Source organism: Gymnoscopelus microlampas (assembly GCF_963454915.1).
Source record: "Gymnoscopelus microlampas genome assembly, chromosome: 9".
In the NCBI taxonomy this organism is placed as follows: domain Eukaryota; kingdom Metazoa; phylum Chordata; class Actinopteri; order Myctophiformes; family Myctophidae; genus Gymnoscopelus; species Gymnoscopelus microlampas.
In genome coordinates, this window is record NC_139946.1 from 49801115 (window position 1) to 49821253 (window position 20139).

General features: G+C 39.4%; 1 protein-coding gene across 2 annotated transcripts; it reads right to left on the bottom strand.

Moving 5' to 3' along the window:
• Positions 1–130: 130 nt before the first annotated feature.
• Positions 131–18987, bottom strand: LOC311051809 (myelin-oligodendrocyte glycoprotein-like). 2 transcript variants are annotated; one of them, XM_084066460.1, is made up of 7 exons: positions 18944–18987; positions 16309–16372; positions 12432–12527; positions 6167–6505; positions 5093–5134; positions 3849–4008; positions 131–3262 (listed from the first exon to the last, which is right to left on the bottom strand). In XM_084066460.1, exons 3-7 carry the CDS (start codon positions 12517–12519, stop codon positions 3235–3237), a joined length of 657 nt encoding a protein of 218 aa, XP_083922586.1. In that variant the 5' UTR covers positions 12520–12527; positions 16309–16372; positions 18944–18987; the 3' UTR covers positions 131–3234. The 2 variants fall into 2 exon arrangements, with proteins under 2 accessions (XP_083922586.1, XP_083922587.1); XM_084066461.1 differs by lacking the exon at positions 12432–12527 and having other exon boundaries at positions 18944–18968.
• Between the last annotated feature and the right edge of the window lie 1152 nt (positions 18988–20139).

The window sequence follows — 20139 nt, forward strand, 5'->3', positions numbered from 1 at the left end:
GAGGTATAATAACAACCAAGGAAAGTTATAAGTCAAGTGAATTTTATTTAAGAGGCAGATTTGCTTTGACATTAAAACAATCAATACAATAGAAAAGCATACAGACCACAAATCCCCGCCAGGACCGGTTTCCTACCCAGGGCTGCATGGGCCCAAGGGCGCCGATACCGTGGGTGCCCCGGGGCTAAAGCACCCACTGTGGGTGAGGAGTACTCACTGGGTGCTGGTCAAAAAAAAAAAAAAAAACGTTTTTTTTTTGTTTGTTTTTTTCCAGATCGCCTGGTTCATATCAAGGGGCAAGGCTGAGATATTTACGATGAGGCCGACAAAATGGCCAGAGTGGCGCTGTTTTACCCTGCGCCGACCTGTGAGTTCAGAAAGAATTTATTTTAGCGCAAGTGAATGGGTTTTTTGACAAACTTTAGACTAGATTTTCTTACTGTAATAAAAATTGTCATAAATTCTATATGCTTCCAGTCGCTAGTTTAAAGTCTCCTTTCAATCATCAGGATATGCGTTTTGCTAAATTATGGTTCTATTTATTATAAAATTGACGATAAAGTAGGCTATTCTCTAGGAGGGGCGGGATGATTTGATTGACACGCTACACAACCAATAGCATTCATTCCCCGCCCCCCGCTCTTGATTGACAAGTTACCCAACCAATAATGGTCTGAACTCATTCTGACGCGTATTGAAAGATGGCGGACCTACAGTCTTGGCAGCAAAGGCTTCATTTTCGGTCTGTAGAAAGCAGCGGAGGGGGTTTGTCCATCTCATTTATACAGTCTATTGTTCATATTGCCACTGAACAACCGAATTAACCGAAATAAAGTTACAAAACCCCCCCAAAAAAGTAAATTATCCGACTAAAACCCGCAAATTATGTGGGTGCCTTGTTGGGCACCCGCTAGAGCTTATAAATATCGACGCCCCTGCATGGGCCCGTCATCAGGGTTGGGAAGTAACGGATTACATTTACTTGTAACGCCGTTACGTAATCAGAGTAAATAAAACGATAACGGTAACGTCTTACAGTACATTTTAAAATGTGTAATCTGGATTACAGTAACAGGGGTGTTGTAACAGGGGTTACAGGCGGATTACATTCTCCCCATCAATTTTACAAACAAGTTATAAATTATTATAACACCAAACAACCACCCGCAAGAGAAGGGCGCACAGACAGAAAACTTGTTTTATCTAATTAAATAGAGTTTTGCTTAAAAGTAATCCAAAAGTAACTGAAAGTAACCAGTAGCTATTTTTTAAATTGGGGTAATCAGATTACGTTACTAACTACACTTTTTAGCAAGTAATTTGTAACTGTAGGGGATTCCTTTTTAAAAGTAACCCTCCCAACCCTGCCAGTTGTCAGGAGTAGCCTTCAGGTCAGGACATGAGGAAGCTGTTGGGGGAATAGAGTTTGTATGACAGATGGTGCACCTGTGTGTGTTTGTGGCGCCCCCCATTGGCAGAACTGAAAGTCATTTTGGAGGAGAGAGACTATTCAAATTTTGGTTTGATTGAATGTTGCGTTCATGATATGGCGTTTTTGTAAAAAATAGGCTCCGCGCCACAGATTTATGAGGGTAATTGCAGGCAAAGGGTATGGATTCGGGAATCCCGGGAATCCCGAGGTTATTTACCGTCCAGGGAACTGACTTCGGTTCCCGGGATCCCAGTGTTTTTTTTTTCTTGTTAGAAATGAATACTAATTAGTAGAAAGGCCTATCTGCAGCGCAGAGGAATTACTATTATAATTAGCCATGTTACTTGCCGCGTTGCCGACCAGGGCAGGGTCCCATCGTCCCGTTGTGAACCAATATGGGACGCACTGAATGTAACAGTAATGAACAAAATAAAACGTGGCCGCGATGCCCCATGCCTGCCCTGCGCATGCTGATTTCACCGGAAGTTTTAGTACAACACAAATCAATAATATTTAATACTATTGCAACAGTTAAGGGTGGGAAAAGCCTTTAGGGGAAAATGTTTTCAAAGTAACACAAATCCAATAGTATAGTTGTATCTTTCTGAAGATAAATGCGAAAAAATACATGAAAATATGTACAAATTGAGCACAAATGGTTGGAGAGAGGGGTAGAGGGGAACATGTCCAGGCTGGGAAAACCAATAGTGGACGTTTAAGCTCTACTCGATCTCAAAGGAAAGGTCTCAAATAAAAATGTACAACATACAACATTAATGCCATTTGGAGTTAGGGTATTCAAGTAATGTATCCACAAAGCTTCTCTCTTAAGCAATGTGTTGTCCAGATCACCTCCTCTTCTGGGGACAGGCACCTTTTCAATGCCTATGTAGCGGAGAGCAGGGAATGATCAGCATCTGATGGAACTACGGTGTTCCGCTATACGCGTCTTGAGGGCGAGTGTAGTTTTACCAACATAATATTTACCACATGGGCAATAAATTATAACTCCCTTTGTATTGCAGGAGATGATCCCCTTGATGGGGATTCTTTTGCCTGAATGGGGATGTTGGAAAACTGTACATTTGAAAGTGCTGTTGCATTGTGCGCAAGCGCCACACTTATAATTCCCATCTGGGATTGGGCTAAGGATGCGTTGCAAGCTCTTAACTGGAGGAGGGAGGTCAGAATGCACTAGCGAATCTCTTAAATTTCTGCCCCTTGAGAAAACAACTCTCGGGGGATCTGAGAAAACAGTGAAGTGCTGGGTCTGATTGTAGTAGGTGCCAATGTTTTTGCAAAATTGGTTTGACACATTCAGCAGCTCGGGAGTATTTGGTGATGAACAGGGGTTTGGAATCGTTGCTCTTAGGGGCCACTTTTAGGAGGTCGGCCCTAGACTTATGATTAATTCTGTCAACAGCAGTGTGTAATTGCTTTTCATTATAGCCCCGTTGTCTGAACTTGTTGACCATTGTGTGCATATGCTTGGTAAAAAGCTGAAATGTACAAGCTCAAAATGACTGGCATCATAAGTAGTAGTAGGGAGAGAGAGAGACACACACACACACACACACACACACACACACACACACACACACACACACACACACACACACACACACACACACACACACACACACACACACACACACACACACACACACACACACACACACACACACACACACAGGCTTAACTCTCTCTCTGTCACATTAGTAGGGACAAGTTCAGTAATTGCAGACGAGACCAATGCAGCAGGATGGCGAGGCTACATGACTGGAGCAGATGTTTCATCACATTCAGACCGCAGAGACAGCATTCATAGGCCTGGATAGAAGATAGACAGGTGGGTGGAGGAGGGGGCAGAGAAGGAGAAAGAAGAGGTAACTGTGGAATAATTCATTTACTCTATTGTGGTTAAAGACTGCTTGATTTCAAGGGGCACGGTGGCGCAGTCGGTAGCAATGTCGCCTCACAGCTAGAAGGTCCTGGGTTCGATTCTGTGGGCGCTGGGGGAGTGTCATCTCCTCCGCGTCATCAGTGCCCATACCCAAGGTGGAATTGGCGAAAGGGCCTTTCTGTGTGAAGTTTGCATAGTGTCCCCTAACCTAGGGTAGGCCTACATATTCTCACAAAAACCTGCAGTATTCCTGGTCTCTATACAGCCTCCTCCTGGTCAGCCGGGGCGCTATGTCCCACCGGGGAAACTCCCCCCCCCTGTCAGGTGATAAGGAGCGGCCTGCTCACTCCTCATGCGTTGAAGGAAGCATGAGCTCAGTTTGGGGCTCTCCCCAGGCTGGCAGAGGGAGAGTAGCGACCAGGATTACAAGCTCAGGCAAATGGCACTGTGTGAAAAAATGTGTTACAAAATTCATTTGTGGGATAAAAAAAAAAGATTGCTTGATTTCTGTACCTGTCCTCATCACTAGTTGGAACTGCTGGTGTGCGGAATCTGCCAAAAAAGTCCAGAATGCTTTGTCTCTTATAAACCAGGACACTGAGGAAAACCATGATGATGCCGAGGATGATGATAATAATACCCCACCAGGGAAACTCTCCAACTGTAGAAACCTCTAGAGAGAAGTGAAAGATGAAGAACAGATGTTCAGTCATCCATCCACCTTACAGCTCCATGACTCAAAAGTCAACCACTTAACATGTACAGTAACAACCACATTCTTTCACCTATCCATAACTTATTTTATTTAGATTTGTATGCCCTTTTTGGAAGTCTAAAAACGTGTATGCAAATGTATGCAAAGCTCAGTATATATGAAATGGAAACTTGAGGTGAGAAGTTGCGTACCTCTCTGCCCTCACTGCAGGTTGTTATACGCAGATGTTCAATAAAATTCTGCCACCAGAATCAGCAAAGTAATAAATCATGACTTCTAATAGTGTGGTCGTTACGTTTAATAGTCATCTCTGTGCTGTGGAAAGCACGGAAGCTCACAAAGTTAAAATGAATAAAGAAGATCAATTGAGTGGACACAGTCTTTTCAAAACTATTGGATACAAAATTAAGCTTAGAAAAGGGACCTAAATGCTGTATTTATATAGCACCTTTATCCAAACCGTTTTACAATGTGCATTGCATTCACACAAAGACGGCAGGAAACAATGCAAGGCACCAACCTGCTCATAGGGAGCAGTTGGGTGTCTTGCTCAAGGGCACTAACACTGGGGGAGCTGGGGATCGGACTGGGAACATTCCGACTTTCCGAGTACCAAGCGGCCACTCTACCTCCTAAGCCAGTGGTTCTCAACCTGTGGGTCGGGACCCCAATTCCAAAGGAATTCCATAAAATGTTTTAATGTAATTTAATAATTTAGGGGGGAAAAAATACTTTATTAAGTAGTGAAAAAAGGCGATCTAAAAGTTCACAACACATCGAACGGCGACATGTTGTGAGCTTGTAGATCGGCTATTTTTTAGAAATTAAATTTCTCTCGAGCTAAAACGTTTGGGAACCACTGTACTACATCACCTAACCACAATGATCAGAATAATATATAGAGATTTAACCTTTTAACAAAACAAACCAAAACAACTTTTGTTTTAACCAGACAGTATGACTTATAGCACCTTGATGTGGTTCAGCTATGGTATTTGCGATGTAGGTAGAAATAAATAAAAAGAACAGCATGGTTACCTACCATCTCCACCGTCTGTAGAATCACTGTCTGAGCCATGTGCACCTGAATTAAGAAATGGCAGAATCAAACCAACACTAAACTACAACAAACAAACAAAAAAAGCATTCTTGAGACATCTTTGTCTTAACTTTAAAACACTTCTGTGGTCATTTTAAGATCTGCTCAGGCTTTTGTGTGCACCACCCCAGACAGTTTTTAGGTTGCTTGATTCAACAATTAGATATTTGATATTAATTTCACATTAATTATACACGGAAAACAAGGCAACAATTGAACTAAAATGATTTTCAAACAAATGATCTGTGTCTGCTTATGGCAGCTGTATCACCACTCACACTGTCTAACTTAAGTATGGCCTACTTAATTACCCCTAAATGCTAGGAACACAATCAGTCCTATGTGTGTCTGTAACAGCCATAGATTGCAGTTGTAAGGCAAAGCAAGTTTATTTGTAAAGTAGGTGAATTCAATAAATAAATACATAAACAAGCAAGTCAACGACAACTATTTAATTTGTATGCATTTCTACCAGTGTCTAATGAAGTCCATTGTAATTTGTGGCAAGTTAGACCTTACACCTTTTTTAACGCATGGGGGCGATATTAGACAAGTAATGTTACCCACAGGAGAGCTTTACCTACTTCGTTGCAATCGTAGTAATCTCTCTGAGTGCCATTCTATTTATGTTTGTGTGATTGTGCTATTTAGATATAGTCGCTATTATGCAAGGATTCAAGATTATTTTCTTATGTCAGAGACAGTTTGGTTGTACTGTAACTAGCAAAATTGTCTTTAAAACCCTATATGTTTGCCATCACCAACCCCTAGACGTAATATATCTCCTTCTAATGCTGCAGGATGTCAGAGAGAGATACTGGCAGCTTACATTGATATGATGTGCAAGAATATGGTTCTAGATTATTTGTGTATAAACATAAGTTTAACAAAACCAGGCAATCTAATCATATTTCAGAAGTGAGGACACAGACTGATCCATGAAAACTATTTCAACAATGTAAAACATGAACACTTGTGTTCTTTCTCAATTATTAGTTGTCAGTACATTTTCCTTACCAACAATGAGTTGAACGGTGAGTTTCTGCTGGATTTCAGGAAGAAAGCAGGTGTAGTTTCCTTCATCAGATGAATTCACTCTGGAGAGTTTGAGGGACACGTTGCCTTTCTTCACTTCATCCATGAAGAGGGACGTTCTTCCCTCGTAGGAAGCATTCTTATTTTCTAGAAATTCTCTCCCGTTCCTCTGGAAATGCACATATTGGCGAGGTGGTAGGTCCAGTCTGGACCACTCTATAGCCATTTCAGCAGGGTCAATGGTAGGATTCAGGGTGGGGTCAAACTCACATGGTAGAACAGCATCATCTCCAACACTTGTTTTCACTACTACACAATTTCCTGTGAAGACAAGACAAGACAAGACAAGACAAGATAAACCTTTAATGAGGTAAGGCAAGGTCAATTCAGGTGTCATTGCAAGCAACTACGGTAAGAATGAAACACAGAAAAGGTACAGAACCAAACCAAGATTTTAAAATAATAATAATATACTTGGACATTAATGTGTTGTGTCATAGTAGGCTCTGTGAACAGGTAATAAACATGGGTCTGGGTCTGGGTGGTATGAAAAATGTATTTTATTATTTACACTTTTGAAAATATAATCTGGGAATAATTGTTTGAATAATAATAATTCACATAATGTATTTGATTGATTTAGCTCAGTATTGTTTAATGTAGCCGTTTTTTATTTTTAAATACACATTTGTAATCCCACAAGGAAGTGAAGGTGCTTCTAGGATCAGCGGGAATGCAGGCTTAAAAAGAAGAGTATTTCAGAGCACTCAAAAAAGCGGAGGAGAGGATATAGAACAAACTTTAAAAAATGCAAATATGTTTCGACCAGTGAAGGTCTTCATCAGGGCGAGAACTATACTGACAAACATGCAAACCTATTAGTGTCTGTTCAGGTGAACTTACAAATGAACAGGCAATTGGTTACCATTGACACACGCAACACGTGTGTGTGTGTGTGTGTGTGTGTGTGTGTGTGTGTGTGTGTGTGTGTGTGTGTGTGTGTGTGTGTGTGTGTGTGTGTGTGTGTGTGTGTGTGTGTGTGTGACAACTACAGTATTTAATTTGTATTAGTTTAAGTCCATTGTGGCACAGTAGACGTTACACCGTTTGAACACATGGGGGCGATAGTAGACAAGTAGTGTTACCGATATGGGGGAGGGCAGTAGATTATGTCAAAGACTTTACCTACTTTGGTGCAGGAATCACTCTGAATGCCATTTATTTACATTTATGAGAGAGCACTTACTGCTTTTTGACTGTTTAGATAAATGCTTGCTATGTTATGTATACTTTTATGCAAGCAAGGATTCAGGATTTGAGGATTTCTATTTTTATTTTATTGTATTGTATTATACTCCACTGTTACCCAAATAGTGGGTCGGGACCCATGTTTCGGTCGCGGACCAATTTTTATGGGTCGCCAGTAAATATTCCCTTTTTTTCGTTTCCTAAAATCATTATTATTATTTCAAAAGATTAAAAAAGTGTAAACAAACAAAAAGTCACAACTTTTCATCAATTAAAAACTATTCTAACAAGTATTTAATAAATAAATAAAATTAAAAAATGAAATAGTTTCCATAACTAAATAAAAGAAAACGTTTGTTTAAGAAGTAGTGAAAATAGCAGATCCACAAGCTTGCAACGCATCACTTTGCACCACGTTGTGAGCTTGTAGATCTGCTATTTTCACTATTTGGGTATTTTTTTCAATAAACACATAATTATTCTTGTGATAATTAGTGACAACTACAGCACTCATTATAATCAGGTAGGAACACGAGAATAATACATAGACAAGTCAAAAACATACAATGACTTCTTCTATTCAACTAAAAGTAAATGTCATGGGGGACAAAATGTGAATCAAGTTAATATGTAGGTAATTGTTGTTGTTTTTTTTCTCTCAAATTAGCTTGACACAGTAATGAAGTGAGTTATTGACGAACTCAAATGAAATATATATATATATATATATATATATATATATATATATATATATATATATATATATATATATATATATATATATATATATATATATATATATATATATTAAATATATATATTATTAAATATATTAAATATTGGTTAAATCTTGGTTAAATATTCATGCACATATGTATATTGAATCAGTCTAATCATTTGTGATTATAGCCTACATGTGATGTTAATTTACATGACCGCATGTGACATGATGTTGGTAAAAGATCAACGTAAAACAAAGAATAAGTGAACACAAACGTTCTGTTGGAGACTACTATCAATCCATAATGATATTTCCTCATTGAGGTTCACTGGGATTGCTGGGATTCAAATCCCATTATGAGGACATAATGTAGGAGATATATTGAACACAATGGAGGTTTTCAGCTCCAGATCATGAATGATGTGTTGAAGAAATAGATTATAGGTAAAACAATATTTGATTTATTATTATGGTGTTGGTGTGATATATTTAGTCATTTTTGAAGAAAATGTTTTGTAAGAGGGTTAGGATTATAACATATTTGCATGCTATGGTCAAAGTATAAGTACTATTTGTTAGCCCATAAACAAACTTGGTGCAATTGTTATTTGTGACAATTGTTACAGTATGAGTGTAAATGAGTGTATTTAAGGCTGATTGAGTTACCAGTTAATTCCTAATGTTTGCTCTTTTGTAAGAACATATGCAGGATGGGTGTAGTTGTTTTAAACCCCTTTCTATAAATAGAAAAAAATACAACGTGATGTTAAGTTAGATTAATAAACAATACATTTAGAGACAATTTCCCAATGTTATTCCAAGTAATCCTGTAGGCAATAACATTCTATCAGGCTATACAATTATTGCTGCTTAAGTCCTTTAAAAAAAAGTTCAGTAACATATGGCTGTAAGAAAGATGTGCTTACCATTTATGACCCAGCAGTCATTAATTAGCAATAGAAAAAAACACAGTAAGTAGGCAGCATACATGATACAGGCATTTCCAGCTAAGCAGTGAGTAGTTTAAGAACATTTTCTCAAGTTAGTATTAGCCTGCTGGGGGCCGGCGCGCCCATTAGGCAGAGTAGGAAGTTGGCTAGGGCACCACAAGGGGGGGGGGCGCCAAACAAACAAAAAACAACAAAAAAAAAGTGCCGCTGTGGCAGAAAACGTGTGGGGGGGGGGGGCGCCAGGTGTTTCCTTGAGTATCGTTTTCCAGATTGTGCAAAAAGTGTTAAGAGTACAGTTATGCTATCTCTGTTATCCAGGTAACAAGAGAGGGAGGGAGACTGATGAGCTGGTGGGGGATGAGGTTCAGATCATGTTTTAACCCAGGCTCCAGTGTTACCTGACACACAGAGAGATAGGAAAACAAAAAGTACAATTGACCTTCTGGCCCTGGAATAATCACTCTGACCTCCAGGGTGTTGCTGTGCAGTGATGAAAGAAGTACTCACATGTTTTACTTAAGTAAAAGTATCAATACCCTAGTCTGTTACAAGTACAAGTTTGGTATTCAAAGTTTACTTGAGTAAAAGTACAAAAGTATTGGCATCAAAATGTACTTAAAGTACCAAAAGTGAAAGTATACATTATGCAGAAAGTCCCATTTCACACGTTTTCAAATGTATAAAAATCATTTAAAAGTAACATATTGCATGCCTCTATGTGTGAATGTGTAAGTAGCAGTGTGGAGGAGAAGAGAGGCGAAGAACAGAGAAGTTTAGAATGTGTGTGAATAAAATCTAAATCTAACTCTAATATTTGTGTATACATACTGTATAACTTGAATTGAATTAAATAAATTAACCACTGTTGCATCCAAAGCTGCTGAAAGGCTTCATTCAGATAGGCAGTTGGTTTTTGAGATGCAGCTGGCAGACAGAACGTTTGTGGTTTCCGCAAGACCAGCGTTCCTCATACGTAGAGGGGTGAAAAGCGAGGCCAAGAAGGGAGCCTGTTTCCTCAAGACAAAGTTGACTGAGAAAATGACAACTGAATTTCTAAGTTCAGTCATGGAAACAATAAAGGAAAAAAGTATGTCTGATAATTGGTGATATTGGTCGATTTAGGCCTTGGCTACACGTACATGGATCTTTTACTAAACGGATATTTTAGTCCTCCGTTTTTAAAAAGAATCCCTGGCCACATGACAAAGATAAACAAAAATCCCTGTCCACACGTAGACGCAGAAACGCATCGATCAGCTGCAAGTTTCAATTTCATATCAGATTTTATATTTACATTTATTTTATAATTATATATATGAGGGGCCAAATACAAATACATTTGTAATCACATGTTAAGGCCCAATACTGCAATAGCTGCATTATTTTAATAGCATACGTGAACATAAACGAAAACAACATTATTAGGGCGCAGCTGCAGCGCAAACAGTAGCCATGGTTCACATGACGCTGTCGAGTCTCTGGTTTATAGTGCTGTTCGTTGTTTTTTTTACATTGCCAACTCTCACATGTACATAAACGTTCAGATTTCAAATATAAAGTGCTTACCCCTGAGCCACGGATGGTACAAGGCAATCCGGACCGTGATAAGTACCCGTATCTCCCGTATTGTTCAATAAAAAGCATTTTAATCGCATCGCCGGCCATTTTCTTTTTCTTTTCTTTTTTTGGGTACTGTATCAGAGTGCAATACACCTCCCAACCATTGGTGTCGCATGGTTGAAAGCATCGGAGAAAATTTGGAGAAAATGGCCGGCGATCGGATTAAAATGCTTTTTATTGAACAATACGGGAGATACGGGTACTTACCGTGGTCCGGATCGCCTTGTAACGTCCGTGGCTCGGGGGTAAGCACTTTATATTTGAAATCTGAACGTTTATGTACATGTGAGAGTTGGCAATGTAAAAACATCGAACACCACTATAAAGCAGGGACTCTCGGCACCATGACTGTCATGGTATAACAGTCATGTTTCAGGGCTGAGTTTTACTTCATCGATTCATTCCATGGGCGGTTGTCCCAAAACTCCCCGCCCCCACGCACCTTTTGAGCGGGCCACCCGCGGCCGCTCCATGGTCGCTGGATTTTGACCGAGGGCGATTGTGTTTTAGGACGACAGACCCCACATTCAATCTGTGTGCGCGCCGTGTGTTCTACTTGGCGCAGAGAAAGACGGTTTTCGTCACACAGTGAATGAGCTACTTTTCCCACCACTGTCTTATTATTAATTATGACATTACTTTGCCATAAATGAGCGTGCCTTGTTTCATAGACTGTAAGTGTTGCTCTCTCTCTCTCTCTTCATTTATTATTATAATGACCATGAGCGGTCCGGTGTTTATGTATTATTATATTATTTATTATTATAATGACCATGTGCGAATGCGCGATGACGTCATCGTTTCTCAAAATCTCCGGATTACATGTCCACACTGATCCACTGAAACGCATGTTTTGGAAAACCTTCACTTATTTATCCGTTTACAAAAATATCAGTTTTAGCTCCATGTACGTGTAGCCTAGGCCTTAGTTTGCCTGAACATGTTTAGGTTTAAGTCTGAACACACTAATATGACGGTGGATGCCAACCTCGTTCGTTTATACTAGGCCTATTGCTTAGAGCCTGTATTAGCTTGAGTTTCAAATAAAACACATTTTCTATACGTAAGTTGTAAGAGTTTTTTTTTTAATTCTTCAATGGACCTGTGAGTTAAACGTTCTCTCCGTAGACCATGGGTGAGTGTGTGTGTGTATGCAGGGCTGAGTCTATTAATAGATGAGGTGCATGTAGTGTAGTGCATCTAGCACTACTTCGCAAGTCATGACACAATATAGCACAATACACTACAAATGATATGAATTATTGTTGTGAACACCTCTCAATGAAATCAGTGTTTCCAGGTGAGTGAGTGAGGTGCTTAATATGTGGTGTTTTTGGGGACGGAATTATGGATTTCCCTAGATTTTGACTATGCAGATCAATTTAATTTTCCAGTGTGTTTTCTGGATTATACCCCAGGTTTGTTGTCATTTTAATCACTTAAAACCCTCTATATTAAACTAAGACTTAGTTGACATTCATTTATGTACATGGTCCGCACTTTTTTCCAAATCTCTCTGCTGAAAATAGCTGCTCTACAAGCACAGGGTTCATCAAGTGTCAGATGACAGGTGTGTCATTTTCTAATAATCCTACTTAGTTTGTAGCCCATACTTGTTTTTTTTCTTAGCATTTTAATTGTTCATGGTTCTAACTCAAATCTATTATTTCATAAACTGTATGTTAGAGTTAATTGCAGTGCAATTTACCTCCAGTGCAGCAGAGCAGATACAGAACTAGAATTAGAAGAGGACATGAGGAATGTCTCTGATCGTAGATCATAAGCAGGTATGCCATCTATACATCTATAAACGACAAGAAAGAAAAGACACAATACAATATAATACAACTAGTGCTGTCAAACAATTAATTTAATCACATTTAATCACACGTTTTCATAGTTAATCGCGTGATTAATCGAAAATAAGTCATCAGTTTTTGATCTGTACACAATGTAACTTAGAGGGATATTTTTCAAGTCTTTTATACCCTTATTAATACGGAAGTGGAAACATATGCTAGCTTCATGCAAAAGTATGTTTATTTATTTTTGGAAATCAATTAACAACCCAAAACAATGACATCAAATAGTACTGGATTAGCTATGGGTAATAATGATCTGCTAAATTTACTTAGTAAGGAGTACTGTCTGTAGTGACTGTAGTGTCCTTTTTATGCTTATAAAGGTTCACTAATATATTTACATTAACAATGAACCTCATACAGTATTCTACAATATAAAACAAAAATAAATTGAGCAGATGATATTGTAGCCTCCCTGTTGAATGCCACTACTCCACTTCCATCTACTTCTAGCTTTTAGCTCCCTTTTGAAAGTAGCTGAAGAAATTATGTGGTAAATGTAGTTCCTAATGAGTTGGGTAACAACGGTAACGACAACAGTAAGTAAGTGACAGACGGTGCAACTGTTCACGTTTGTGGGCAGACAGAAAAGTGCTTTTGGAGGTGCTATGAGCTGTCACAGACATGCGCAAGCAAGTTCTGTCAGGGAACTCAGTGCAGTTGTTGGTGGCCTATCATTGGACTGCGTTAGCTCCACGCACACATCCACTCACACTCATGTCATCCTCAGACCGCTCTATTTAAGCTGGAAGCTTGCACTTCTCATTCTGCTTGCTTTTGCTGCACACACACTGTTTGCTGCTGCTGCTGCGCTGCTGTTCTTTGCTGTTGCTAAAATTGCTGTTCACACTCCACCAACCCAGCTACCACCTGTTGTTTTGGATCTGCTGTTTATGTACGGGGGATTGGGAGTACCTAAAAGCAGATCCAATTCATTGTGAAACCATAATAAATATATTGCTCATTTTATATTCAATAAATATATCTTATCCTTCATGAGTTGTCTTTATCCATTTATGAGTTGCCCTGACAGAACTCTACTCAACATGTGATTCCAGTTTGGGGATAATTGGATGTTGCTTTCAGGATGTATGCAATTTGTCAGAAATAGGCCCTGTCCACAAATTTGTGATGGCAGTTATACATGGGCAAACAGTCTGTCTGTCTGTCTGTCTGTCTGTCTGTCTGTCTTGTCTGTCTGTCTGTCTGTCTGTCTGTGTCTGTGTCTCACACACACACACACACACACACACACACACACACACACACACACACACACACACACACACACACACACACACACACACACACACACACACACACACACACACACACACACACACACAGACAATTGGTTAAAGCAGAGAGATGTCAGGTGTCTGGAAGGAGCAAGTGATTTAGATGACATTTCATGCTGGCTACACCATGTAAATTTGTTTAATTAATCATATATGTGTATGTATATGTATATGTGCACTGAGTGCCGCACTATGAGCTTGTAGATCTGCTATTTTTGAAAAATCATGGAAATGTGTGCAATTCTTTACAAATGTCTTCTAAATCCTAATATATATATATATATATATATAATCTATAAAGACACAGTATGCGTTCCCGGATTGAATGCTCCTTACAAATTGCATTTTGTTTTTAATGTCAATAATTAAAGTAGCTATTCTTCTTCATAATAACATGTTTTTAAAGATGATATACTGTAGTTAGTAGCAGTGACTGAGACAACAGACTGAAAAACAATGCTGTATAACTGAATGCGTGTGAGCGCACATGCACGTCCGCAACTGGTTTCGGCCCACATCAAGTCACCATTTGACCAATGTGGCCCGGACCCCAAAATGAGTTTGACACCCCTGATATAGAGCATGAAATATCCTATAGCGCAACTGTAACAGGTCAATTCATGTTATTATAAGGAACATCTATATACAATTTGGACATAACAAATTGCGTGTCAAAATCTCACTCCCCAGGTTAAAACACTATTAAATAGACGCTATAGTGCTTTCAGTGACCTAAAGATGTAAACACAATGGATATCAAGTGTATTAAACTTTAGAATGATCAATTGGGGTGTGTGGAATTTTGACAGAACAAAATAGCCTGTCAAAATCCTACTCTCCAGGTTACATAGAAGCTAGTGCTTTCTTGGGTATGATTCAATGGCGTAACATTGCAAATACAATGAATATCAAGTTTATTAGACTTTCCAATAATCCAATGATGGAATTTTCACAGGATGACTGTCTGCCATAATCTCATTCCCCACTGTAAAATGATGTGCCATGGTACAAGTCCAGGTATGAGATTTTGACCCACAACCACACATTAATATTGCAATACTCTGAATACCACTTTCCCAATAAAGAGGGAAATTCTACCATTCAAATATGTTTGAACATATGATGATTGTCTGTCAGAATTCCTACTCCCCATTGCAAAATAATTCATACATACATACATACATACATACATACATACATACATACATACATACATACATACATACATACATACATACATACATACATACATACATACATACATATATTATTACCACTGAACTATTATGTATTCTAAGTGCTCTTCTTAATTTCAAATAACTTTATTTTTTGTAAACATATCAAATAGGGTTAAACTGATGTTTATGCTATATTAACTAATTTAGCTGGGGACCCCTTGGAACATCCTCTATGACTCTGGGGGTCCCTTGACCTTACTTTGAGAACCAGTGCTATACATGTCTATGTAGCCTATACTGTAGGTATAGAGATAACAGTGAAACTGATCAAAATAACCTTTCTTATACATTCTCTAGTTAGTTAGTTAGTTAGTTAGTTAGTTAGTTAGTTAGTTAGTTATAATGGTGAAGATTGACTACCAGTCATTTAAGCGGGGGATCCCCTGGAACGCCCTCAAGGACCCCTGGGGACCTCACTCAAAAACAAAGGTTAACTGATGCCATCTGCTGGCAGAACTTACAATAACTAGACCAGGAGACCTGGTTCTGCCAGACCCAGAATTCACATGACGTGTCAGCCTGTGTCTATGCCCATGTATGGACGGAAGGGGGACAGACTTTTATGGCTGGGGCCTAAGGACAAAGTGACCAAAACCTGATTTTTTCCCATGTATGGAGAAAACAGGTACAAGACATGTCCATGAATGGACGGAAGGGGGACAGACTTTTATGGCTGGGGCCTAAGGACAAAGTGATCATGCCCATGTATGGAGAAAACAGGTACAAAGCCTCATGTAAGCCAGACCCCCTGGGTCCGGCAAAAAGGGAAAGTGCTTTCACGTGAACGTCAATATAAAAGCAGTAGGCCTACAGTACACCAAGCTACCCCTGCCTGCCTGTTTATTGGTGGCAGCGGTGGCCTAGTGGTTAGAGGGGCGGCCTTGATACCGGAAGGTCCCTAGTTCGATTCCCCAATTCATCACATCAATCATGAATCACCGCTGAATAGCCCTTGAGCAAGGCTTCCATGCAGGGTCCGGCTGGAAACAAGCTTCGTGCTTAGTCCGACACCCTGGGTAAACAACAAACTTTGCTTTGCTATAAACTATAATACACAAGTGTTTCTGTTGTCAATGATAGTATGCATGACAACTTGGCATGCATACTATCTTACAATCCTTTTCAGCTTCTATAAATTAAGGCATTATTTGAGAAAACGTAAAAAGACAAACAAAATAAAAACTAACCTGCTGCTCCGCGAGGGCCAAGGGCCATTGGGTGCCTGCAGCCCACTGTTTGAAGAATCAACTTCTGGAGGCCACACACACACACACACACACACACACACACACACACACACACACACACACACACACACACACACACACACACACACACACACACACACACACACACACACACACACACACTGAAATGAAAGGTGTTCATTAATAGCTACACAGTGTGAAAGGAGGCGTGTCTCATTTATTTTGAATAATTATTTTGGAAAATGAAAAAAAATAAAATAATACAATATACAAATTAAATCAAATAAATGAAAAGATTCATCGAAAAAACTCGGACCCCTCACGTATTAGGAGGGCAGTATGAGTCACCAGAACCAAGGACGGGTGTTTTCGATGAATCTATGGTTAAAATGGAGTTTGAAGTTACAATGGGTTTGTATAGGAAGGGGTCGTGTCGGATAAAATTAATATCAAGTATCTAAATACTGAATCAAGCAACTTAAAAACTGTCAGGTGGACTGACAAAAGCCTGAGTAGATGACAGAATGACCCAAAAAAAACACTGAAAGTGATGCTCTGTCGTATGACAGTCGGTTTAGGCACCTATAAGTTATAACAGTCATTTACAAGCTCAAAGAATTCCAACAAGCATGCACTGCATGGTTATGTTGTGCCAATCGTTCTTTTGTTGTTAAACATGGCTTTAATCAGGAAAACCCAGAATTAGACATATAGGGTCAAGTTCACTCTCCATATCAAAGATCACATTCATATGCTGCACAACTAATGGTTCAATCTTATGAGCTGACCATACAGTGAATATAGTCTCCCTCCTCAATCTTACACTTAATGGCAGAGAAGAGACAGACTATAGGGTTCATTTTATAATACCAGGTGAAATCTGTAATCGATGTATGGTTCTTAGCTGAATTGACCAGGCTCTATTGCACACAGAGAGTTTTTTTTGTTGCTGCATTTTCTATTATTTCACACCAAACCTCATCTGCAATTTCAAAATCAATATCTATTTCCCATTTCCTCTTAGTATCCTGGCCTGGGTGTTAACAGGTCATAGCGAATGCTAATTAAAAAAATAATTAAAAAAAATAAAATAAAAACCAAACTGTCTGTCTGTCTGTCTGTCTGTCTGTTTGTCTTTCTGTACTACTTAAAACAGGTTATCTGGGGCCAACTGCTGGCGGAACTGAAAACAAGAAAACAACTCTTATCCCAGCCAAAGAAGGCTGGGCTAAACTATAGGCCTACATAGTCTTTGCGTGAGAGAAGCCAGTAGCCACAGCACACAACGTAGTGTCATTATGTATTGTTAATACTAAGTCCAGTCTCTTAAATCTCAATCGATTATATTCAGCTAATAATGCTAATTTAGTTATGGTGACACTAATTAGAAGGAGGGAGATATCCAACAAGAAATGTTTATGTCGAGGCTTTTTAGAATATCAGTGCTAGGGTAGTAGCCCTGTGTTATGACAACAACACTGTCATACCATGACAGTCATGGCGCTAAGTTGTTCCTGTTTTTTGAAGATGTTACATTTACAACCAGTACATCTACATAAACGTTCATACTTCAAATATAAAGTGCTCACCCCCCGGCCACGGATGTTGCAAGTTAAAGCGCGTCGGTCTAAGTACCCGAATCTTACGTATTGTCCAATAACAAGCTTTTTAATCCGATCTCCGGCCATTTTCTTCGAATACTCTCCATGAACTTTCAGTTAGATGCCCCTATCGGTTGGGAGGTGTATTGCACTCTTATACATTATGGGGGGAAAAAAACAGAAAATGGCCGCTGATCGGATTAAAAAGCTTTTTATTGTCAATACGGAAGATTCGGGTACTTACCACTCGTGCGTTTTAATTTGTAACATCCGTGGCCGGGGGGTCAGCACTTTATATTTGAAATCTGAACGTTTATGTAGATGTACTGGTTGAAAATGTAACATTCTCAAAAAACAGCAACAAGTAGCGCCATGACGCTTGTTTGTGACAGACGAGCGTCATGTGAACCAGGGCTGGTGCGAGGGTAACTTCCATTTTATTTTCTGTCCGCCTTAAACCAGAAAAGTGTTGTTCTCTGCCTGGTCTCATGAACTTGTGAGAACGTTCTTAAGAACGCTGAACGCAGAAACACTGCTCTTCGTATAGACCAATTATTTGTTTACCAACATTGAGACTGGATGCACAGGTGATTGTTTCATGCAATCAATTCTCAACCTGTTGTTTTGGGGTGCGCTGGTTTCAGCACACCCCAACCCCCTCTTGTGTGTTGGCTAGTGAGGCGCGTCCTAGCGAGACCTGATAGAATGGGTTTCATTGCGCGCATACTGATTGCACGCATACTGGTTCTTATCAGCGTGACGTCGTCTGTTAAGGGGTCTATTGAGCCAAATGGTATTGAGAAACGCTGGAGCTAAAAGTGAAGCGTCACAAAAGTGTACGGAATTAAATAAATAAGAGGAAGAATAAGGGGTTATGTGAAGAGAACACCAGTGTGCTGCAGTCTTAATAACAAATACCAGAGGATAACTACGACATTGAACACGTGGTCCGCGGCCACGTGTTTACGAATAACAACAATAATAATAACAGTTGCTGGTTCACTTTTACTTACCCTCTGTGTTTCCTGCTGCTAGAACAACATAACCTGCATGAGTCATTTGACTGGTGTTGGCAGACCGCCATATAGGAGGAGCTTAGAGATAACATAATAAAATACACCAACAAGGGAATAGTAGACCCCAAGAGACGACGTCACACTGATAAGAACCAGTATGCGCGCGCAGGCCGCCACCAAATGAAACCCACTAGCCAACACACAAGAGGAGGTTGAATGAACTGAAACCAGAGCACCCCGAAACAATGTTGGGAATTGTTTGCATGAAACAACCACTGTGTGTCCAGTGACAGTCTCAATGTTGGTAAACAAATAATTGGTATATAAGAAGCAATAAAACATAAAGGTAATAGTGATAGAAATGATGGTTAGGGTGTCCTGTCTTAAAGGTAAAACAATGCAATTAATGTTTGGTTTAAACAAACGATTTTTTTGTAAAATGTTAAAGCTCATATTCAGATATTAAATATTGTTATAGATCAGGGGTCTTCCGCATTTTTCAGGCCAATCATAATGTCCCCTTAGCTGAGAGAGAGATATTCCATGGGTGCCTATATAAAAGTGATGCAGCTTTCTTTCTTATCTTTCGCCCCCCCCCCCCCCCCCCCGCCATTTTTACCACTGACTTATAAGAGTAGCCTACATTCTTAATAAGGGGAGAAATGGAATGTTAACTTTCAGGCAGTATCACTTGTCCACCACTAGATGTCCTACCACACCACGGGATCTGTTTAACTCTAACTAAATGTATCAATAGAATTAGCAGGGAGGCTTCATACAATAATGGGCCTGGCAGTAGTGTTATAGTTATATTGTATTAACATACTCTATACCTTACAGATTGGTCATTTTATTACACAAAAAGATATTTACTGTGTAGGACATAGCCTACAATGGAAACAAACAAACAAAACAAAAACAATGTTCCTATCACAAAATAATTTCGCAGTCCCCTTGTGGGTAACTCTAGAGTCTAGACAGTCTAGAGGACCCCCTGTTGAAACCCCTTGTGTGTTTGTTCACTAACAGGGGTCTCACCGTCTCTCCATCCCATTAATAAACAGAAAATATATTTTCAGTGGGGTTGCCAATTTCATCCAATCAGAGTATCCATTCATCATTTTTATTTTTTATAGTGTTCCAGTTTCAATGTTGTCTGCTGGATGAGGATGACGGATGAGGCTTGAGTACTA

Bases quoted from the DNA above. Each gene is read 5' to 3' on its own strand.
- LOC311051809 (XM_084066460.1), bottom strand. From the start codon at position 12,519: ATGGCATACCTGCTTATGATCTACGATCAGAGACATTCCTCATGTCCT. The intron at 6,506-12,431 runs GTAAATTGCACT...TTGTCTTCACAG, and splicing joins TCTGCTCTGCTGCACTGGAG to GAAATTGTGTAGTAGTGAAA. The intron at 3,263-3,848 runs GTACAGAAATCA...TCTTCTATCCAG, and splicing joins CCAACTAGTGATGAGGACAG to GCCTATGAATGCTGTCTCTG.